Genomic DNA, 23886 nt, shown 5'->3' with positions numbered 1-23886 from the left:
ACTGATCCTTCCTGGTAACATGTCCAAAGTACGTGAGTTGAGGTCTCGACAACCTTTCTTCTAAGGGGCATTCTGGTTGCACTTCTTTGAAACATATTTATTAGTTCTTCTGGCAGTCCATGGTATATGCAATATTCTCCCCCAAAACCATAATTCAAATACCCTGTATTACTGTAAACAGACTACTAAGAATAATATAATAAAACAAAGCAGTTAGCATTTAAAAAAGTTTGCATAGGCTTTTTATTTCTTTTAGAATCTGCGTAATTTATAACCGCTGTTACGTTTTACTTTTGTTTCTTACTCGCACTTTCATTCTCCTCAGAATGTAAACTCTGTCGTCTTTCTCTCCCAACCTTCCCCGCCCCCCGAATTCCTTCACAATTCCTCACACAGTGGCGATCATTCAATAAGACAGATTTTTCTGAAGGAACAGGTAGGGGACTAGAGCATTTTTCTCTTTTGAAAGAGAACTTTAAGGACAAATTGCTTCATCTCCAAAATCAAGCTCAATCTCATCTGCCATCTCATCAGTTTAGTTCATGTATTCCTTTCATTGTATTCCCACAACCTACCTAGAACACATGGCAGGCACTCCAGCGCATATTTGTTGAATTCTATCCTTTTCTTAAACGTCTGAAACTGGTCACAGCGCGCAGAGTGGCCACTGACAACTCCTTGTTAGAGAACCCACAACCTCTGTTGCTAGCAACCAACCCAAGGTTTGAGAAGGGCGAGAAGAACCTCAGATAGATGCGGCACACCCAGCTGGGAAGAGCCCGAGCTCTGATATTTTTTTTCATGATGGTTTGCACGATGATTAGCTTAACGCGACCCAGTGGTCTGTGCGAACAAAAAGCTGCTTTAGTAGTTCGCAACTCGAGATCTTTGTGGTAGAACACAGCACGAATTTGTCTAAGGACAAAACATTCAGGTGTACTCAAGTTACTGCAATAGCACCCGGCAGCCAAAAAACCGACAAAGGGTGGGGGAAAGCAACAAACGTTCTACGCCTGAAATTTATACTGAACAAAGCCCTGGGACAAAATGGCGTCCTCCGGAAGGAGCTGAAACGGGGGTAAAAGATGCACGCGCTCTGGGTGTGCACGCGCCCAGGCTCGCCCCGGGCTACGCTCAGGCCAAACCGGCGTACGCAGGAGCATCCAACGAGCTCTGCAGTTAGTCTCCACCCCCGTTTTCCGACACTCTCTGTGCACATGCGCTCCAGGCCATACTCCGGAAGCCAGATGCGCAGGCGCAACAGGCTCCGCCTCCCACGTACCTGACGCAAGACAACTGTAATCGTTTCGCAATTTATCCCGTGTGACCTTGAGTCTTTCCTGCCACGAAGGACCGGGGCTGTCCGAGGTGCTGCCTTTATACGCCTTCTAGTCCCGTCGTCTCTCAATGAGCCTAGACCCACCGCGAACGGAACGAGCGGTCACACTTTTTGCAGGCATCATGTTGCGGAGAACATTGTTAGTACTCCGTAAATCCGGGAGTGGCGGTTACATAGTCTCTGGACAGGCGGCGCAGGCGGCGCTTCAGCGGAAGAGCGGACCTGCGGGTCGCAGTGACCAACCCCCGCCCCCTACCCCACGTGGTTGGAGGATTCCAGAAGGGTTGCTACCGCCGCGCAGCGCAGCTCCCGGCCGTCCGAGCGACTGTTTGCTGTTCTGTACTCCCTCGTCTAGCCGCCATGCTAAGCGCCAGCCGAGCCGCGGCCGCCCGTCTGGTCGGCGCCGCAGCCTCCCGAGGCTCCACGGTCGCCCGCCACCAGGTGAGGAACTGCTGGGCCTTCCCCGAGGGGCTCATGTCCTCGGGCCTCAGTTCGGTAGGCCGCGGCCTTCGCGGTCACAATACTCGTGCAGAGAGGAGGAGAAAAGGAAGATAATGGGCCGTTTGTAATTAGCGTTGCCGGTTCAATGCCTCATTTGAGGCTTTGACTCCGTGCCTCGCGCCCTGCTGAGTCACACTCCTCGCGTTCAAGTCTCATCCCACGAGATAGCGGGTAGTGGTCCTTAGAGTCCGTTCTGTGGCTGTTGGACACGTTTGTCCATGGGAGCGAGGGCTGCAGTCTTTTGGAAGGGAGCCGCTACTCTGTTTTCACCCAAGGATCTGAGGTTAGCTGTCCTTTCCCGCAAATGCTGTCCTTAACGTAAAGTACAGGGTGTTCAGGGACACTGGCTGTGATGAAACGAATATACAAAGGCATTTAAACAATGAGTGGAAAATCAAGCCCTTGTTTCTTCCGTAGGAGGGTTATAGCTAGTTTAAGAAAGCAAATAAAAATGTTGTTGTTGAGTCGATTCGGAGTCATAGTGACCCTACAGGACAGGGTAGAACTGCCCCATAGAGCTTCCAAGGAGCACCTGGTGGATTTGAACTGCTCACCCTTTGATTAGGAGCCTTAGCCCTGAACCACTATGCCACCAGGGTTTCCTCTGCCTAGTCAGTTGTCCCAAAATCGTTGGTGTAAAATTGTGCTCCTTATTTCAGATGAAAAAAAAAAAACGTGGAATGGTTGCTGGTTATCATCTAATACCAAAAACGTGTCTTGGGAGAACAGGAGTTGTATTTCTCTCTTGCATTCACGTGGGGTTTAAGGAGGGCTGTGAGTAGCCTGAGGTTAGGTTGTAACTAGTGTTTTCTGTCCTGTTTAGAAGCCATTTCTGAAAAATTTTTTTAAGTTGACTCCACAAAACTAATAACCTTAGTCTTTTTAAAGCAGTTGGATGGCAGAGTTACAGGAAGTGTACTGGATAAATCTTAAATCCATGCCTGTAATATGTGCTTATTTAGGGCTTAGATGTTGGTTGTTCGTGACGGTGAAATTGAGAAGCTCCTCAATAGTATTTTACATTACAGTGGTTCTTGACCAACGGCAATTTTGTCCCTCAAGGAACCATTTGGCAATGTCCAGAGACATTTTTTGTTGTCACAAGTTGGGGAGTAGAGGCCAGATACGCTGCTAAACATAAACAGCCCCTCATAAGGAAGATTTGTGTCAAAATATCAGTATTGAGGTTGTGAAGCCCTGTTGTAATGCAATTCAAGACAGCTTTATATCAACTTACTTGGAAAATTTTGTACCGCATTGAAATTTCTTTGTTATTTAGTACCCTAATCCCTTTTGTAGGTGAAACATAGATTTCATTCCACTGTATACATGGTAGTCACACAGCACAAAGAAAGCCTCACAGTTACAAGTGTTCTCTGGAAGAATAATTGGAATAAGCCCAGTTTTCTTAAGTAGTTGATGGCTTATTTTTTTTTTCCTTTTTAGGATAGTTGGAACGGCCTTAGTCATGAGGCTTTTAGAATTGTTTCAAGGCGGGACTATGCGTAAGTGTAACTTCATTTTCTTTGAAAGATAGTTATGTTGAACACCAAACTAGTGGCCATAAATTTGATAAATGTTTTTCAGGAAAGTATACCATCCATGTATGTTTATTTATAGGATATAAAATGTGCTATTATTTTCCATGTCAAGATTTTTTTTACGTATTTCTGCGGCAGTTTTGGAGAGCACTATTATAACGGTAAGCATAACATTGTCTTAAATGCCTTACAGGTCAGAAGCAATCAAGGGAGCAGTTGTTGGTATTGATTTGGGTACTACCAACTCCTGTGTAGCAGTTATGGAAGGGAAACAAGCAAAGGTGAGCATGAATGATACCTGATGACTCTCCAGTTTGTACCTTAAAAGCTGCCTTTAGTTTATTAAAGACTCATCATGGTGAACGTTTTGTGCTTAATTACATGATGCTGACTACTGAATGGATTTGATTTCCAGGGTAGCATTTGTATCTCCTGGTATGGAGGTGGGACTGTAAGTTGACTGTTGGGTCTTGTTAGGATGACTTGCACTGTTGATTACTCCTGTAATCAGAATCTTGAATTCTTGTAAGTTAGTCAAGCTGGCTGCAGAAATAGGCTAGAAGCACGTGGAGCTCCAGGGATACCATGAGCTACATCCTAAACTAAAGCATGTTCTTAGGTGCTGTCTATTGTCTACAATAAAAAACCAAAACCTGTTGCCGTTGAGTCAATTCCAACTGATAGTGACCTTATAGGCCAGAGTAGAACTGCCCTATACGGTTTCCAAGGAGTGCCTGGTAGATTCAAACTGCTGACCTTTCGGTTAGCAGCCGTAGCTCTTAACCACTATGCCACTAGGATTTCCTTTGCCTACAATAGTAGGTATTTATTGTGTTAGCACTCGTAGAGAAGTAAAGCATGCCCGTTAGTACTTTTCTTGAGCGTTTGTTTTGCTATTTGGGGTCTATTTTATGTCTTAAACTTTCGATGCAAAGACACGAGCGATAACTGGAACTTCATTTCCTGTCTCACCTTGGATGTTTTAGGTGCTGGAGAATGCCGAAGGTGCCAGAACAACCCCTTCAGTTGTGGCCTTTACAGCAGATGGTGAACGACTTGTCGGCATGCCGGCCAAGCGGCAGGCTGTCACCAACCCAAACAACACCTTCTATGCCACCAAGCGTCTCATTGGCCGCCGATACGATGACCCTGAAGTACAGAAAGACATGTGAGTGATAGCAAAAACGTAGTTTGTAAGGGCCACACAGAACAATCATTGAGCACTTTGATCAGGATCCCTGGGTATAAACCTTGCCCCTGCTAAAAGGGTGTTTCATTTGAAAAATAATTCAGTTCTGCATTCACAAATTAGTCTTTGCTATATTAACATGACTATTTGAAGATTTGACTAAGTGTTTCTGGGCTGTGTAATTTGGTGTTGAACGCATAAGTAAGGCAGGTAGCAGCATAGGTGCTATCAGGTGTTGATATCTATGTAGAAAAACAAACTTGGGGAGGTGGTCTGCCTTCCCAATTAAATATATTGCAAGTGTAGGTAGAGACCCCTGTTGTGTAAATCCTGTTTTGCGGGAAGTAAAGATGGAAGCTTGCATGTTGCTATGATGCTGAACAGGTTTCAGTAGAGGTTGCAGACTAAGATGGACTAGGAAGAGAGACCTGGCAATCTACTTCCAAAAATCAGCCAATGAAAACCCAATAATGGATCACAACAGCCGTATCCCCCCAGCTGATCGTAGGGGTGGTGCAGGACTGGGCAGCATTTTCTTCCGTTGTGCATGAGAGCCCCATGGGTTAGGGGCTGACTCAGTGTCGGCTAACAATGACAATTTTCAGGTTTTATCAGAATGTTTTCACATGTTAGTGATTACATTCTAAGAGTTTTCATTAAATGAATTTCTAAAGTTCTCGTTTGTTGGCCAGGGTCTCTTGAGTGGAGGATGGACATTCATGACTTAATGGTAACCTTGGTGTGATTGGTTGCACTGGCAAGCTTTTTCAAATGCAGTGTTTATGTTTTTTCAGTAAAAATGTTCCGTTTAAAATTGTCCGTTCCTCCAATGGTGATGCCTGGGTTGAAGCACACGGAAAACTCTATTCTCCAAGTCAGATCGGAGCATTTGTGTTGATGAAGATGAAGGAGACTGCAGGTGAGTAGAGTTGAGTTTACATTTGGGGGAGTTCAAAGAATTCAGTGATTCTTCTGATCACTAGCTTGCATACCCTAATGTCCCTTAGATGAGCCTGTGGTGTCTTTTGTACAGAACACTTAGGAATGGCAAAACTCTTCATACTTTTCCTCCAGATTGAATTTATCTTTAAGTTTTCCTGTAGTTGCTCCCACTCCCCCCGCCTGTGGGGGAGGTAGTGTTCTTTATTGAAAGCCAGAACCACTACACAGAGCTCTTGTTTCTGTTGGGTAAAATTTAGATCTTCCCATTTGAAGAAACTAGTGACCATTTAAAGTCTGACCGTAGGTCATCTATGATGAAAGGCATTTCTGAGCTTGTGCTCATGTTTGCTAGTTTGATCAGTCTTTATTAAAATGTTAAAGATGAGATCTAGGGTTTTCAACCAGCTTTATAGTGTTTTCTCAAAAGATCTCTATGTGTTAGGTCACATGCTGAAGAACCAAAGAGTGTTTGTTGTCTGTGGCTCCAAAAAAGAGTGATACAGTTGTTAGGCTTTATTAATAATTCTTTTGTCTACTTTATCTAACAAAATACCATGGTTTAATTTTATTTTTTTGTTTTCCAGAAAATTATTTGGGGCATGCAGCAAAAAATGCTGTTATCACAGTCCCAGCTTATTTCAATGACTCTCAGAGACAGGTGAGGTCAATTAGTATTCTTACTCATGAAAATTAATAGTACTTGGGAAACAAGGCTGGGAAAATGCTATTTTTTTTCTTTGTTTTCTATAGGCCACTAAGGATGCTGGCCAGATATCTGGACTAAATGTGCTTCGAGTGATTAATGAACCCACAGCTGCTGCTCTGGCCTATGGTCTAGACAAGTCTGAAGATAAAATGTAAGTTTGTACAGTAAATTCAACCTGAATGTGTGAAAGCAAGTTTGTGGAGTCATGAAACTTAGCCTCAATTTTTGTTTTGATTTATTTGTTGTTGAGCTTTGTACTAAAGTGAAAATGTACTGCTTTGATTTTTGAGGTCATTTTTCATTCATTTGAAGATGATTTATTTTAAATAGTTGTTCTTGGCTGCTTTGGTATGGATGTTAGCAAGTGTTCATCTAAAAATGTTGAGTGTAGTCCATTTTATTGCTTTAAAAAAATGAATGTCAATGAGATCCCATGTTTAACAAGGCTGGCATTAATCCAAAAAATACAAAATAATAAATGTTGGAGAGTTGTGGAGAGACTGGAACACGGGTACACTGCTGGTGGGAATGTAAAATGGTACAACCACTTTGGAAATCAATTTGGCGCTTCCTTAAAAAACTAGAAGTAAAATTACCATACAATCCAGCCATCCCACTCCTTGGAATATATCCTAGAGAAAAGAGCCTTTACACGAACAGATAGATGCACACCCACGTTCATTGCAGCACTGTTTACAATAGCAAAAAGATGGAAGCAACCAAGGTGCCCATCAACGGATGAGTGGATAAATAAATTATGATGTATTCACACAATGGAATACTATGTATTGATAAAGAACAACGGTGAATCCGTGAAACATTTCATAACATGGAGGAATCTGGAAGGCATTATGCTGAGTGAAATTAGTTGCAAAAGGACAAATATTCTATGAGACCATTATTATAAAAACTTAAGGGATACTTTAAATGCAGACGAAAATATACTTTGATGGTTACAAGAGTGGGGAGGAAGGAAGGGAGGAGGGTATTCACTAGATAGTAGAGAACTGTTTTAGATGAGAGAAAGACAACACACAGGAGAGGTCAGCACAACTGGACTAAACCAAAAGCAGTTTCCTGAATAAACGGAACACTTTGAAGGGCCGGGGGTTTGGGGACCATGGTTTCAGGGGCCATCTAGGTCAATTGGCATAATAAAATCTATTAAGAAACAGTCTGCATCCCACTTTGGAGAGTGGCATCTGGGGTCTTAACGCTAGCAAGAGGCCATCTAAGATGCATCAATGGGTCTCAACCCACCTGTAGCGAAGGAGAATGAAGGACACCAAAGACAAAGTGATTGTGAGCCCAAGACAGAAAAACCAAAACCAAACCCACTGCGGTCGAGTCAATTCCAACTCATGGCGACCCTATAGAACAGAGTAGAACTGCCCTGTAGAGTTTCCAAGGAGCGCCTAGTGGATTCGAACTGCCTGCCTTTCGATTAACAGCCGTAGTGCTTAACACTATGCGACCAGGGTTTCCCCGAGACAGAAAGGGCCACATAAATCAGAGACTACAGCTTTAGACCAGAAGAACTAGACAGTGCGCAGCTGCAATCTGACTGCCCTGACAAGGAACACAACAGAGAACCCCTGAGGGAGCAGGAGAACAGTGGGATGCAGACCTCAAATTCTTGTAAAAAGACCAGACTTAATGGTCTGACTGAGACTAGAATGACTCCAGAGGTCATGGTCCCCAGATCTTCTGTTAGCCCAAGACAGGAACCATTCCCAAAACCAGTTCTTCAGACGGACTGGATTGGGCTGTGGGATAGAAAATGATACTGGCGAGGAGTGAGCTTCTTGGCCCACGTAGCGAAATGAGACTATGTGGGCAGCTCCTGTCTGGATGGGAGATGAGAAGGCAGAGGCGGGGACAGAAGCTGAATGGCCATGGGAATACAGGATGGAGAAAAGGAGTGTGCTATCTAGTTAGGGGAAGAGCAACTAGGAATGTACAGCAAGGTGTATATAAATTTTTGTATGAGAGACTGACTTGATTTGTAAACTTTTGCTTAAAGCACAATAAAAATAAATTTTTTTTAAACGAATGTGTTTTGTTCTAGCTGCGTGTGTGTGATTTACATGTTAGCAATTAGGGCCGTGCATTAACGGACATGTCAATTGGGCAGTTGTAAAATTTTGTTACTGCTTATACCTACCTCAGGAAAATAAGTTTATATTCATTTGGTTATTGAAATTTATACTCGTCGTAAGTTTTGTTCCTTAATTCCTCCTTTTTATTTTTAGCATTGCCGTGTATGATTTAGGTGGTGGAACTTTTGATATTTCTATCCTGGAAATTCAGAAAGGAGTATTTGAGGTGAAATCCACCAATGGAGACACTTTCTTAGGTGGAGAAGACTTTGACCAGGCCTTGCTACGACACATTGTAAAGGAATTCAAGAGAGAGGTTAGTTACCAGTGTAGCTAGTGTGTAGATGTTGAGATATTTAGAATTTCTTTGTTCTGATTGCTGTTAGCTTTGTTCACAATTTTTTGCCCTTCCTAGAGAGTTCAGTGGCTTGATTGAACTTTCTGGTTATTGTTCAGATTTGGAACAAATGACAACATTGAAAGGTTATAACAACCATTATACCATAGTGGAAAAGGAATTATCAGAACTCCTTTTTTGAGTTAGAATTCTAGGGCTAAAAAGAACCAAGCATCAGCTCAGCTTCCTTACTCCAGGCACAGATACCTTTCTTAGAATAGGTTATTTTTCCCTATCGATTTTTAAGAGAGAAAAAAAAAACACACACAGTAATTCTCTTACGCTTGTTTATAGAAGTGTGGCTCCACTTTGTGTTGTTGCAGCTTTTTGCTGCAGTTTGACATCTCCCTAATACTTGTGTTACCTTCTCCCTGTAGTCGGGTGTTGATCTGACCAAAGACAACATGGCGCTTCAGAGGGTGCGAGAAGCTGCCGAGAAGGCCAAGTGTGAACTCTCCTCATCTGTGCAGGTGAGATATGGAAAAGTCTTGAAGGATATTTTCATTCCGAGTCTTTTGAATAGCATATCCTAATTGGCCTGGTGTCGGTCTGGTCTTTTTATAGTTTTCTGGCTGGCGGAAGAGCTGTTAGGAGTAAAAGAGCAATGTGGTCTTTAGTTTTTATGGATGAGCTGAAATTTTTTAACCACCCAAATCAGAAGTTGTGTATTGTAGTCAAATAATTAAGCTGACATATAAATAACACTCTATTCATTTGTTTGCTGTAAGTTTAAAGGCATTGATATTACTGCTTTTTATTGATATATAGGCTAGGGATGTGTAAAATTAAAATTAGTAGTCTGGAAATACTGAGGCTCTCAGAACTGCTACTGTCTTCACTGTAAAACACTTCACCTTGTGAATTGTGTGAGCCTCTAATTGGCCGTTTTTTATTTGAGTCATCAATCGAGAAAATGAGTTTTGAAACCAGCCATGTGTGAAGGCTCAGGTATATGTGAAGCTCTGTGAGCATCAGATTTGTTGAGCTTCTGTTTAAGGTCAGTATGATTTGCTGTTTTGAGAGGTGGAGCTTCACTTTTCCCGCGATGACTAAGAACACTTGTACAAAGCATGCTAGGTTGGGGTCAGAGATCTGCCAAAACGGAAGGCAGGAGAACCGTCTCCAGGTCTCGGCTGACAGCGGGAGAGCGGAGCTGGTGACTTTAGTTATCAGCTTCACCTTCCACACTGGAAGCGAAGAGGTATTTATGGAAGCTGCTGTTGTGTCCATAAAGTGGTTGCTGCTAATTAACCATCAGTCAAACCTGTTTTGATTTTTTTTTTTTTTTAAGCATCTGTGAGGAGTGTCAAATTTGTGTAAACTCATCCCTGGAGGTGATTTGTCCCTGCTATTATATGCGACGGCAAACCTTTGCAATATAGTGGTTGGGGTTAAAATAATGCGACACTGACAGAGGATGGCTTGTAATTCTTCCCGAGGACATGGCAGTTTTTGGGCGGGAATGTTGGAGGAACTTTTAGGTGGTGTGATTGTATTCTATTGATAGGTATTTGGATTGCCTTCCAGCATTTTACTATTCTAGCAAAATATACTGAGTATTGAGTATTCTGTACGTTCACACTTGTGCACATAAATTTATCCTATAGGTACGCCTGTAAGATAAATTACTGCAAGCAGAGCAATTATTACTCTAATAGTTTACAATGTAGTGTAAGGAGATGGATGTTAATTATAAAATTATGTAAGTAAATGTCAAAACCAGAAGCACTATAATATCAAGAGAGTGCAGACAGTGCAACTCAGATACTTACACACCGGTGTTCATTGTAGCATTATTCATAGTAGTGAAAAAGTGGGAAAACTCAAGTGTCTGTCAGACAGTGAATGGGGTAAACAAAACGTTTGTCCACAAAATATTATACAGAATGGAAGATTGCTCAGCCATAAAGAGAAGTGAAGTTCTGATACATGCTGTAACATGGATGAACCTAGAAAATGTGCTGAGTTAAGTAAGTCAGACAGTAGTAGAAATGTTGTATGATCTCATTTATATGAACTACCTAGACAGGGCAGATGCATTAGAGGTGGAAGTTTATAAGTGGTTACCAAGGGTTGGGGGAGGGAAAAATGCAGCTTCTGCAGTCAGAGTGCTGGGGTTCAAATCCCTATTTTATCACTTGTTGTGTGACCTTGGGTGAATTACCCAACATTTGTTTGCTTTCTTATCTACAAAATGAGGGTAATAGTGGTTCCTTCTCTCCTTCGAGTTGTGAAGATCAGTAAATTATTGATGTATAACATGCTTACAACAACATGTAAGTAAGTACACTAAATGTAAGCTATTACTAATTTTAACAAATGGTACAAAGGAAAGGTTTGTACTAGAGAAACCTGACCTAGGTGTTTGGCATATCAGACTAGCTTCTGAAAGATGAGATAACCGAGAAAAGATAAAAGGGATAGCATGTGTAAGGCTCTAGAGTGAGAAGAAGACCTGAAAAGAGGGCCAGTGTGGCTGAAGTGCATTGAGGGTGGGAGTGCATGGAAAGCGAGGCTAGAGCCTTTTTAGATTGGGAATTTGGTGTCTCCTGAGGTGAAACGAGTATAAACCACTGAGGAGTTTTAATTTGGGAAGGTAACATGGAAGTTTTTTTTTTTATTATTTCTTGTGTTTTAGATGAACGTTTACAGAGGAAATTAGTTTTTCATTAAACAGTGCACATATTTTTTGACACTGGGTGCTAACCCTACAACGTGTCAACACTCTCCCCTTCTCAGCTATTATCAGCTTTCCTCTCCCCTCCTGCATTTTCATCCTTGCCCCTGGGTTGATGTGCCCAGTTAGTCTCATTTTGTTTTATGGCCCTGTACTTACTTACTAGCTGAGCTGTAAGGGTGTCAGACCAGTAGGTCTGGTCTTTTTTATGAGTTAGGATTTTGTTCTATATTTATCCCCAGCACTGTCCAGGACTCTCTATTGTGATCCATGCCAGAGCAGTTGGTGGTGGTAGCTGGGCACCATCTAGTTGTGCTGGACTCAGTCTGGTGGAAGCTGTTGTGTTGTGGTCCATTAGTCATTAGGGCTAATCTTTCCCTTATGTCTTTCGTGTTTTTCATTCTTCCTTGCTCCAGATGGGGTAGAACCAGTGGAGTATCTTAGATGGCAGCTCACAAGCTTTTAAAACCCCAGACGCTACTCACTGAAGGAGAACGTAGAACATTTTCTTTATAAACTGTTATGCCATTTGAGCTAAGTGTCCCCTTAGACCGTGGTCCCCAGCCCTAAGCCCAGGAATTTGGTCCCTCAGGGAGCTAGGATGTGTCTATGGAGCTTCCATGACCTTGTCTTGGTCAAGTTGTGCTGACTTTCCCAGAATTGTGTATTGTCTTACTCTTCGTGAAAGTTACCGCTTATCTATTGTCTATTTAGTGTTTTTCCCTCTGCACCCTTTCCCTCCCCTCATAACCATCAAAGATTTTTTCTTTTTGTGTGTAAATCTTTTCATGAGTTTTTATGATAGTGGTCTCATACAATATTTGTCCTTTTCTGATTGATTTATGTCAGTCAGCATAATGTGTGGAAGTAATATTTTGATCTGTGGAAAGCACTCTGCTTAAGGTGGAGAGGAAAGTTGTTCGATCAATGGTCCTGTGGCAGAGGGTAGCCTGAATGGATATAGGTAGACTGGGAGGTTATTGTACCACACCAGGTGATGAGAGGAACAGAGTGTACTAATGAAAGGAAAGTGATTGGATTTGAGAGAGGAGGAGGAGGTGGTAAGCAGGTTATAACTTTGGAATGGTTGAGAGTTGATATTCCTGGAATTTTTCAGGTTGTCATTAACTTTTAAGAGTTTAGGTTCGTGCTAATATGGTAGCCACTTGTGGGTATTTAAATTAATTGAAATTAGATTTAAAAAATTTTGTTTCTCATTTGCCCTGGTCTCAATTCAAGAGTTCAGTGGCCATATGTGGCTAAGGGCTCCTGAATTGGACGGCACAGATAATGAGTAGAATTAATTTAAATAGTTAACATTTTGTAAAGAAAGAAGGAAATTACCTACAATGTTTTTTAAAGCAGTACCTAGTATCACTATTTTTACAGAGATGTGTTAACTATTTATTAAGCATTTAAATGTCCAGGGCTTTTCTCCCAAAGAAAGGTGGTTAAAGGCCTGCTCCCCTCAGTCTTTACTCCCTGCTGGCCTTGCTTTGATGTGAAGTTGGAGGGGAGTCAAAAGGTAATTCTGGTACTGAGGGTTCACCTCTGGGACAGCTGTTTAATTACACGTTATAAGATCCCATACCTTATTGGAATTTGGGATTTATTAAATACTGGATGCTACATGGTGTGATTGTAGCAGTGTCCGCTGCTCTCCACAAATGTGATGACAGTACAAAAGTCAGTCCTTGAGCTTTTTTTAATAAGAGCATTTCAGTAGCTTTCTTGCCATCTTCCTGAAACTTAAAAAGTCAGGGTTGGCGGCAAGTTATTTCTTTCAGAACATACCTTTTGGCATTTTTTTCATGTACGTGAGGTACTTTTAAAACTTGATGAAAGGGAAAAACGTTGATAGTATGATTCTAAGTGTATGTTTAGTGGCAGGACAGTTCTTTATCTCCTGAACTGGGATATTTCTGGCTTGTCTATTCTATTGTCTTTTGTTAATAACTATAAAACCTATTGGCTGTGGTGTCAGTTCAGACTCAGAGCGACCTTGTAGGACAGAGTAGAACTGTCCCATAGGGTTTTGAAGGCTGTAAATCTTTATGGAAGCAGACTGCCACATCTTTCTCCTGCAGGGCAGCTGGTGGGTTCGAACCACTGACCTTTCAGCCAGCAGCTGAGTGCTTAACTGCTGCACCACCAGGGCTCTTTTTAATAATTGTGAATGTCACTAAAACAGATTGTGTGGTGCTTGTCTCTGGGGGAGGTAAGAGGTTGCATCTTAGAGTCACTGTTTGGTGGCTGTTCGTTTAAAGTAGGCCTGACCTTCCCTATGGCTTTTCAAGTCTTCCTGTTCTGTGGTATGATGTTAAATTTAATTGAAAGAGTAAAGAAACTTAACAACCTCTGGTGTTGCCACTAACATGCAATTAAACACTTCTCTTTGCAGACTGACATCAACTTGCCATATCTTACAATGGATGCTTCTGGACCCAAGCATTTGAACATGAAGCTGACTCGGGCTCAATTTGAGGGTATTGTCACTGACCTAATCAGGAGGACTATCGCCCCGTGCCAGAAAGCCATGCAAGATGCAGAAGTCAGCAAGAGTGACATAGGAGAAGTGATTCTTGTTGGTGGCATGACTAGGATGCCCAAGGTATAGACCCATGAAATTCTTGGCATAGAGAGAAAATAGAACCAGCATATGATGTTTTCTTGGAATAGGTGGCTTAGGTTGTATGTCTGCTGCTGTTGAATTGATTGCAACTCAGCAGTCTTGTGTTGTATAGGTTATACAGGATGACCTGAGAGGGGGATGAGTTTGTGCCTTTACTAAAGAGTTCTTCTCAGTCTTTCCTTTTTTTAATTCAAGGGTTTAAGAAAGGGCATTAGAAGGACAGAATGTCTTTGGGATGATAATGGGAGGATCCTAAACTTAAGTCTTATAAAATGTTTAAGAATGAAACGATGTTTGCAATCAGAGATCGCTTAAAACTTTGGTGCTAACTAGTCCGGAGGATCTTTCGGACATGTGTCTATGAAGTATAGTGTCTGGGGTTTCTAATTGCATCTCTTCAAAGATCTGTGCAATGATGCATTTTATTCATCAACACATCATTCTGAAAAGAGAGGTGTGTAGAAAACTAATGACTGAGCACAGAATCTGTTGACGGTGTAATTCTTGCATTGCATCCTACACAGAATTGTCTTGGTACTGAGTTGGGGACTTGAATATTTTCTTAATGTTTCCTTTGGAATACAGGAGCTTAAGAAAATACGAACAGAGTAAGCCTGCTGGGGGTCTTGAGCCAGGAAGATACCTTAGTACTAGTAAATTATCCCAGATAATATTCAGGTAGAAATAGTTTGAGTAAGCATTTTTAGATCTGAAACAACCTGTCCTGAGATTTGCTGGGGGCTTGGAACAGAAACGCTCTCTCTCCTTCCCAGGCAGTAGACCTGAGTGATGGGTGACAGATTCTTTCTCCTTTATGCTCAGGTTCAACAGACCGTGCAGGATCTTTTTGGCCGAGCCCCAAGTAAAGCTGTTAATCCTGATGAGGCTGTGGCCATTGGAGCTGCCATTCAGGGAGGTGTGTTGGCTGGTGATGTCACAGATGTGCTACTCCTGGATGTCACTCCCCTGTCTCTGGGTATTGAGACTCTGGGTGGCGTCTTTACCAAACTTATTAACAGGAACACCACTATTCCAACCAAGAAAAGCCAGGTAAGAATCACCCCTCCCTACCTTGTCACAAAGACATTAGGTTCTGTGATGGATGTGATGACAACCATTTTAGTGAACTTTTCCGGAAAACTTCCTTTTTTGTTAACAGTCCAGACTAGTTGATTGTGGGTATTGAGAATCTTTTTTGTTCCTGAAAAAGTTCTAACCTGTTAGGCAGCAATAATGATTATAGGTAGGGCATCAGTAGTGTCTCCTTCACAGGATTAACATAACTTGCCCAAAGGAGCCCTAGCGTTTGGGACTGATGCTTTGTATTCTTATGTTTTCAAAGGCAGTAAAAAAAAAAAAAAAAAGTGGCCTGACCAAGACTAAGGGAGTGTGTGCTTATGGGTGAATGATAGGGTACAATGGGGCCCCAAGATACAAAGCAGGGAAATTTGAAGATGGCTTTGTCTTGTATTAAGAGTTATTTTCTTTTTTTTCCACCTCCCCTGAAAAACTGTGGCTTTTGCTGTATTTGTGCAATGATGTATTTGCCAACACATCATTCTGAAGAAAAGTATGTGTGGTGACTTTTTATCACTGAGCACAAGATATACCTGGTGTCTCTGTTCGTTTCCCCAGATGAGCATGTTTCAGCATCTTGTTTTTTAGCTTCTTTTCTTGAGCCCTCTGTGTTAATGCTGCATCTTTGTAAAATGCATTTGCTTGACTGAGAAAATAGTTATTGTATGCCCTTTTGCTGTCCTAATCCTCCTGTTCCCTGCAAGGACTTAAGCCTTTGCTTTTGAACATCCAGTATATTTAGGACTCTTCCAGTGTTGGGATGTGAATTTTTATTTCTGGTTTGCTTTTTGTCTGCCTAGGGGGAGTAGTTTAATCATACTGCCAACCCAGGAAGTTTCCTTCCTCTCTAGGTATTTTCTACAGCTGCTGATGGGCAGACTCAAGTGGAGATTAAAGTGTGCCAGGGTGAGAGAGAGATGGCTGGAGATAACAAACTTCTTGGACAGTTTACTTTGGTAGGTATTGTGAATTCTGAATATTGTGCTTCTTAATGTTGTAACTATAGAGTTAGACTATATTCTGTCCTTTAAAAATAATACAGTAAACTGTTGACATTCAGAGACACATGCCATGGTCTTGAGAAAGTATGTAGAGGAGTTCACTGATGGCTTCACTTTTATCTAAAAACTTTGCTTGTTCTTGTTGCTTAGGAACTTCATCAAGTAGTTGATAAATACCCCCAAAACTTTTGCCCTAAATTAATCTTTAAACACTAAACCAAATATATTCCCTGATGTCTTTTTAAAGCTGTAGTTTAGCTTAACTAGTAAAGAATTTCTGTCTTGAGCATTGTGCTCTTTTAAGATCTATCTGTATGGGATCAAAGTGACAACAGTAACTCGAAAGATTAGAGAGAAACCTTAGGAGGCAGTGAGTTTATGTTAATGCGGTAGAAACAACTCATACAAGGGGAATGAGAATGGTTGTACAACTCAAAAGACATAATCAACATCACTGAATTGTACATGTAGAAAATGTTGAATTGGTGCATGTTTTTGCTGTGTATATTTTCAACAATAAAAAAATAAGTTATTAAACCTCCCTCCCCTCCAAAAAAAGTTGGTAAATATAAGAGCCAGGGAAATAATGTAGAAACATTGCTGGCTGAAAGGAATTTCTGATTACTAGCTTAAAAGGCACTTGATCTCTTTCCTGGTTTCTAATCAGCATTGCTTACTGGTTCTTAGTGAGATGAACAGTACTAGGGAGATTTGCTCATTTACTGTGCCCCCAGTATATCCAGCCAGTAGGGTGGTTACTTGCTATAGCCAATCTTCACTGTTATGAGCCCCTTTTATTTTAGGCAGCAATGAAACTACTGCCCTCACTTATAAGCTTGGGGTTTCGTGTGTTTAATTAAATGATGATCTCACATGTTACTCCCGGGAATCAAGTGAATTATTCCCGCAGAAGACCATATAGATTTGGAAATGTAGCACTGGACCCCTCTGAGTGGAGCTTATTCTGAATGTTTTTGGATTTTAGATTGGAATTCCCCCAGCCCCTCGTGGAGTCCCTCAAATTGAAGTTACATTTGACATTGATGCCAATGGGATCGTACATGTTTCTGCCAAAGATAAGGGCACAGGACGTGAGCAACAGAGTAAGTAGTCTTAGTTATCAGATTGTAAGAGTGCGGTGAGGGACCTTAGAGTTCCTTGTTAGGAACTAAAGCCTCTAGGTCGTACCCAGTCTCAGGGTAAAATGCCCCATTTCTACTCTAAGATTCACGTTAACAGGTGTGTTTATTCTTCAGAACAGGCAAGCACTGAGCCTCTGGATTGCCAGAATTCCAGTAGGCAGACCAATTGGTCTTTGTATATTTCAGACCCTTAATTTCTTTGTTGCTTATTGTAGGACAACAAGGTATTCCCCTTCTTCATAATTTGCATCAAGATTGGCTACTCGGAGCAGGAATACTATTTTTCTTAATGTGGTAGAGGAATAAGAGGCATATAATTTACCTGGGAACTAATAAATACCTTTTTTTTTTTTTTTTTAATTACAGTCGTGATCCAGTCTTCTGGTGGGTTAAGCAAAGACGATATTGAAAATATGGTTAAAAATGCAGAGAAGTATGCTGAGGAAGACCGGCGAAAGAAGGTGATTACTTTCAGCCTTTTTTTTTTTTTTTTTCCTAAGTTCCTATCGTGCTTTAAGTGAAAGTTTATAAATCAAGTTAGTCTCTCATACAAAAATCTATATATACCTTGCTGTATACTCCTAATTGCTCTTCCCCTAGTAAGACAGCACACTCCTTTCCTCCATTCTAATTTGTTTCCATTCAGCCAGCTTCTGATCCCCTCTGCTGTATCATCTCCCCTTCAGACAGGAGATGCCGACATAGTCTCATGTGTGTACTTGATCCAAGAAGCTCATTCTTCCCCAGTATCATTTTCTGTCCCATTGTCCAATCCAATCCCTGTCTATACAGCTGGCTTTGGGACTGGCTCTTGTCTTGGGATAACAAGGTCTGGGGACCATGACCTCTGAGGTCCTTCTAGTCTCAGTCAGACCATTAAGTCTGGTCTCTCTATGAGAATTTGGGGTCTGCATCCCACTGCTCTCCTGCTCCCTCGGGCTGTCTGTTGCGCACCCTGTCAGGGCAGTCATCAGTTGTAGCCGGGCACCATCTGGCTCTTCTGGTCTCAGGCTGATGCAGTTTCTGGTTTATGTGATCCTTTCTGTCTCTTGGGCTCATAATTACCTGGTGTCTTTGGTGTTCTTCATTCTCCTGTGCTCCAGGTGGGTTGAGACCCATTGATGCATCTTAAATGGCCGCTTGCTAGCATTAAGACCCCAGAAGCCACTCTCCAAAGTGGGATGCAGAATGTTTTCTTAATAGATTTTATCATGCCAGTTGACGTAGCTGTCACTTGAAACCATGGTCCCCCAACCCCCGCACCTGCATTTAGTTTATTCAGGAAACTGCTTTTAGTTTAGTCCAGTTGTGCGGACCTCGCCTGTACTGTGTGTTGTCTTTCCCTTCGCCTGAAGTAATTCTTATCTACTATCTAACTAGTGAAAAACCTCTTTCCCTCCCTCCCTCCCTCCCTCCCTCCCTCGTAACCATCAAAGAATATTTTTTCTGTCTTTGAACTATTTCTCGAGTTCTTACAATAGTGGTCTTATACAGTATTTGTCCTTTTGCAACTAATTTCACTCAGCATAATGCCTTCCAGATTCCTCCATGTTATGAAACGTTTCATGGATTCATCTTTGTTCTTTATCAGTGTGTAGCATTCCGTTGTCTGAATATACCATAATTTATTTATCTATTCATCCGTTGATGGGCACCTTGGTTGCTTCCATCTTTTTGCTATTATAGACAGTGCTGCGATGAACATGGGTGTGCATATATGTTTGTGTAAAACCTGTTATTTCTCTAGGGTATATTCCAAGGAGTGGGATTGCTGGATCGTACAGTAATTCTATTTCTAGTTTTTTAAGGAAGCGCCAAATCAATTTCCAAAGTGGTTGTACCATTTGACATTCCCACCAGCAGTGTATAAATGTTCCAGTCTCTCCACAACATCTCCAACATTTATTGTTTTGTGTTTTTTGGATTAATGCCAGCCTTGTTGGAGTGAGACGGAATCTTATTGTAGTTTCGATTTGCATTTCTCTAATGGCTAATGATAGTGAGCATTTTCTCATGTATTTGTTAGCTGCGTGAATGTTGTCTTTAGTGAAGTGCCTGTCCATATCCTTTGCCCATTTTTTAATTGGGTTATTTGCCTTTTTGTAGTTGAGTTTTTGCAGTATCGTGTAGATTTTAGAGATCAGGTGCTGATCAGAAATGTCACAGGTAAAAACTTTTTCCCAGTCTGTAGGTAGTCTATTTACTCTTTTGGTGAAGTCTTTGGGTGAGCATAGGTGTTTGATTTTTCAGAGCTCCCAATCATCTAGTTACTTTTCTGCATTGTTAGTAATGTTTCGTGTACTGTTTATACCATGTATCAGGGCTCCTAAAGTTGTCCCTATATTTTCTTCCATGATCTTAATCATTTTAGGTTTTATATTTAGGTCTTTGATCCATTTTGAGTTAGTTTTTATGCATGGTGTGAGGTATGGTTTTGTTTCATTTTTTTGCAGATGGATATCCAGTTATGCCAACACCGTTGTTAAAGAGACTGTGTTTTCTCCATGTAACTGACTTTGGGCCTTCGTCAAATATCAGCTGCTCATATATGGATGGATTTGTGTCTGGATTCTCAGTTCTGTTCTATTGGTCTATATATCTTTTGTTGTACCAGTACCAGGTTGTTTTGACTACTGTGGCGGTATACTAGGTTCTAAAATCAGGTAGTGTGAGGCCTCCCACTTTGTTGTTGTTCTTCAGTAATGCTTTACTTATCCGGGGCCTCTTTTCCTTCCATATGAAGTTGGTGGTTTGTTTCTCCATCTCATTGAAAAATGTCGTCAGAATTGGAATTGGAATATATATCGCTTTTGGTAGAATAGATATTTTTACAATGTTACGGTTTCCTATCCATAAGCAAGGTGTGTTTTTCCACTTACTTAGGTCTCTTTTGGTTTATTGCAGTGTAGTGTCTTGTAGTTTTCTTCCTAAGTATTTTATCTTCTTGGGGGCTACTGGAAATGCTGTTGATTTGGTCATTTCCTCTTTGATGTTCTTCTTGTTGGTGTAGAGGAATCCAACTAATTTTTGTATGTTTATCTTGTATTCTGATACTCTGTTGAACTCTTAGTTTCAGTAGCTTTCTTGAGGATTCTTTAGGGTTTTCTGTGTATAAGATCATGTCATATGCAAATAGAGATACTTCTTCCTTATTCAATCTGGATGCCCTTTATTTCTTTATCTAGCCTAATTGCTCTGGCTAGGACCTCCAGCACAATGTTGAATTAGAGTGGTGATAAAGGGCATCCTTGTCTGGTTCTTGATCTCAAGGGGAATGCTTTCAGACTCATTTATTAGCTGCTTAATCTTTGTAAAGCTGGGAGGTAAAAGTAGGAGTTTGGACAGATGTCATTGAATTTAACCTTCTCCTTTGATCATAACTTTTGCTGGAATCCCTTTCTTATTTCTTCTTCCATCAAAATTCTCATGTTACAGAATCCAGCTCAAATCCTTGAAGCTGTCCCAGACTACCCCAAACCACAGCAGTTTCTGCTTTTTACTCTGTAACTGTAAGCACTTTGTGTGTAGCAGTCAGCATATTGCCTTGCCCAGTGTGGACATTCTGCACACTTTGTTGATTAGGAAATCTTCCTTCATACCAAAGTTCTCATGTCCTTCAGGAACGAGTTGAAGCAGTTAACATGGCTGAAGGAATCATTCATGACACAGAAACCAAGATGGAAGAATTCAAGGACCAATTGCCTGCTGATGAGGTGAGTTCTATTTTTAAACGGCTCAGAAAGTTGGGAGGCATCATCACTAATGTCAGTAAAGTTCATCTCTCTTTGTAGTCTTAGTAGAGGTTTAGTTTTTATAAATGTTTCTGAATACGAGTGCTCCATGGAATGGAACAGTAGACCTTGAAAAAGAGGGTTTTTTGTTTTGTTTTCTAAGTGCAACAAACTAAAAGAAGAGATTTCCAAAATGAGGGAGCTTCTGGCTCGAAAAGACAGTGAAACAGGAGAAAACATAAGGCAGGCCGCATCCTCCCTTCAGCAGGCATCTTTGAAGCTCTTCGAAATGGCATACAAAAAGGTACAAGGGCTGAAGAGTTCTTCTTAATGTAGATTTTGCTTCTAACTTGATTTAACTCCTCTTGATTACTGGCTCTTACTGGTGGCTCCCTGTATAGCCATTTGTGAAATTGGGAGTGAGTATTTATTAGAGTTGGAAACATCTTTATTGCTTTTTTGACTGTTGGGTCAGAGGCTGGGGTCAAAGGGAAAGAATCACGGAAACGACCAATAGTGTACAAGTGGGGAAGGAGGATGGGATAGATGAAGAATATGTGCTTCCTTTATTTTAGAGTTCAATGGAAAGTAAACAAAGTCTGAGTTTCTTTCATATGTTTTCTTAACAGATGGCATCTGAGCGAGAAGGCTCTGGAAGTTCTGGCACTGGGGAACAAAAAGAAGATCAAAAGGAGGAGAAACAGTAACAGTCAATTTTGGAGCAGAAAGGAAAACATGACGCTTGGGAGTGAAGGGATTTCCTGAGCAGAAAGGGCAAACTTCAGTCTTACTGTGTTTTTGCAGTATTCTATATGTAATTTCCTTAATATGTAAATTTAGTGACCATTAGCTGATGATCATTTAATGAGTGATAAATTCCAACAGTACAGAGTTCACAATGTTCTGTCCCTAGCCTGCCATTTTTCAGCTGCATGTAAAAGGGGGGAGAGGAAAGGGGATGTATTGATCATTATAAAGACTTAACATTGTTTTGTGTTGAAGTGGCTGTATTTTCGGGGGTGGGGTGAAACCATCTCACATACAATGAAAGTAGTCGGCCATAGTCATGGAGCTGGACCATATAGGAAGAGATCCTTCTAGTTAGTTGAGTACTACTGTACTGGCCCCGTGTGTATGTGGAGTCCTTCAACTCAGGCTTTGCAAGGTGAGCCAGCCATATCTGTTGGTAAGTGGGTGGAGAAGCTTCGTTAATGGAAAACTATAAGCTAGTTATTTATGTTAGGCACAGCTTTTAAAGCAAGGTAATAACGAGCTCCCTAACTTTCCTAAAGTGTATTTTTCTAGCTACTTTCTGGTCTGTGTGGCTGGCACCTGCATCACCTACATCTTTGATTGTTCTTTTTGATCCATTCTGGATTTAAAAAAAATAATAAATATGAAAAGCATTTTGATCTTATTTGTGAGGGGTGAGGCTCTGAGATTTAGCTTCAAGAATGATGTGATTCATGCTTCTTGATTTCCCTAACCTAGAGTCATTTGGGAAACACAGGATTATGCTAACACTGGCTAAGATTTGAAAGGGCTGGTGTAATGAAATAATAAGCAGTGTCACCAAGGGCAAGTCTAGTTCGGGGCAGGGGGGTGTGTTTCTCCTTCTTGAGCACCCCCCCCCCATTAAAAGTTTGGGACCTTGAAACAATCTGCAGATATTTACCTGTTGTAAAAACCAGGGCTGCTATTTCAAGCTGCCTTCAGCTCCAAGAGCAAAAAACCCAACCAGAGTTAACACACATAACAGAAACTGATAACTAGTAATAAGTCCTAAGGTATGATTTTGGTGGCTCAGGAATCCAGGTTCTTTTCATACTTCTGCTCTTCTATTCTCAATATGTTGGTTTGTCCAAGATTCTCTGCTGTAGTTAGTTGTCACATGCAGACAACTACAGAAGCAGAAAGGTGACATCTTTTGTATCTCATTGTTGGAACTTAGCTCCCAGGTCTCCCAGCAGACTTCCCTTCGTGTTTCTTGAGTTACTGTCATGTGCATATGCCTACAGGAGTTTGCCATCAAGAACATGGCAAGACCCCCATCAGATATAATGCCTCCATTTACAGTGTTTGGTGTAATGATACCTATAAATTAAGTTCATAGATATTAAACTATATGGAATTCAGATACTATACTTTCTAAAAAACTCAATACAAGAAATCAATATAGTGCTCTAACAAAGGAAATTATTTACAAAATAATTAACCTTCCTGGGAAGTTCAGTGTTCAAACGCTCATGTAAAAGCTTCTTGGGATTCATGTGAAAAATAAGTTTAAGGCTCAAGTTTTCACCCACATGATTTTATAGGATATGCAGTAATCCTTCATTGTGAAAGGACTTCTGTGGTGTCTCGGAAGACAGTAGTTGGCCCTTGCGTACTAAATGCCTCTAGTGTCTTCCATTCAGTGTGACAACTAAAAAGCCCCTGATGGATTTCCAAGCACCCCAATTAAAACCTGGCTTATATTAACCAAGATTGATTCTTGGCAATCAGGAATAGGAGCCCAGCACTCCTCAAACAAAATTTGAGTTGTTAGGAAGAACTATTTGGTAGGTCACAGCTACTTAAATCGCCCGTGAGTAGAGGTGAACATATAATAGCATTTCAGTCACTTACCAGTGAAGCTGCCATTACAGCGAACAGTCTTGAAAGGCAAAAACATTGTTTTTATTCTAAAGGTACACTCTCCCTTGTGTGGTAATAAGTGCTTAAAAGATTCCAAAAGGAACTTCAATTTCCGTCTTATTCCAGCCCCCTTAAGTCATCTAATGTCAGTGAACTGCTTATAGTTTTGCTCCTAGAGTCAACAAATCATATCAGCCTTCAGGGTACACCTAGAATCAACATCTCCACTGCTTCCACTTCAGTATAAATCACCACTTAGTTACTGAAGGTTTTAA

At 41.2% G+C, this 23886-nt stretch overlaps 1 protein-coding gene, 1 long non-coding RNA gene and 2 other non-coding genes across 10 annotated transcripts in view; 3 read left to right on the top strand and 1 right to left on the bottom strand.

Moving 5' to 3' along the window:
• LOC111750993 (uncharacterized) overlaps positions 1–1638 on the bottom strand; it is a 109306-nt gene extending 107668 nt beyond the window's left edge. For 6 of the 7 annotated variants that reach the window (XR_010319429.1, XR_010319430.1, XR_010319427.1 and 3 more), the window contains exon 1: positions 576–1638. This is a non-coding gene — a long non-coding RNA (uncharacterized LOC111750993). The remainder of the gene's footprint in view (positions 1–575) is intronic. The other variant, XR_002786067.2, reaches the window with a different exon arrangement.
• HSPA9 (heat shock protein family A (Hsp70) member 9) lies at positions 1613–21963 on the top strand. The gene is made up of 17 exons (XM_003404525.4): positions 1613–1780; positions 3287–3345; positions 3575–3662; positions 4368–4549; positions 5365–5489; positions 6097–6170; positions 6263–6369; positions 8471–8633; positions 9092–9184; positions 13793–14002; positions 14846–15073; positions 15952–16056; positions 17087–17204; positions 17610–17704; positions 20864–20956; positions 21138–21278; positions 21604–21963. Exons 1-17 carry the CDS (start codon positions 1700–1702, stop codon positions 21679–21681), a joined length of 2040 nt encoding a protein of 679 aa, XP_003404573.1. The 5' UTR covers positions 1613–1699; the 3' UTR covers positions 21682–21963.
• Positions 14431–14505, top strand: LOC111751883 (small nucleolar RNA SNORD63). The gene has a single exon (XR_002786958.1). It is a non-coding gene; the product is annotated as a small nucleolar RNA SNORD63 (small nucleolar RNA).
• LOC111751886 (small nucleolar RNA SNORD63) lies at positions 15554–15625 on the top strand. The gene has a single exon (XR_002786960.1). It is a non-coding gene; the product is annotated as a small nucleolar RNA SNORD63 (small nucleolar RNA).
• Positions 21964–23886: the final 1923 nt, after the last annotated feature.

Source organism: Loxodonta africana, chromosome 2 (assembly GCF_030014295.1).
Source record: "Loxodonta africana isolate mLoxAfr1 chromosome 2, mLoxAfr1.hap2, whole genome shotgun sequence".
Lineage (NCBI taxonomy): Eukaryota > Metazoa > Chordata > Mammalia > Proboscidea > Elephantidae > Loxodonta > Loxodonta africana.
The sequence above is the reverse complement of the archived record's forward strand: the minus strand, read 5'-3'. Positions and strand labels throughout refer to the sequence as shown.

Excerpts from the sequence above, each read along its gene's own strand:
- HSPA9 (XM_003404525.4), top strand. The coding sequence starts at position 1,700 with ATGCTAAGCGCCAGCCGAGCCGCGGCCGCCCGTCTGGTCGGCGCCGCA. Across the intron at positions 4,550-5,364 it reads CCTGAAGTACAGAAAGACAT|TAAAAATGTTCCGTTTAAAA; the intron begins GTGAGTGATAGC and ends ATGTTTTTTCAG. Across the intron at positions 6,171-6,262 it reads TCAATGACTCTCAGAGACAG|GCCACTAAGGATGCTGGCCA; the intron begins GTGAGGTCAATT and ends TGTTTTCTATAG.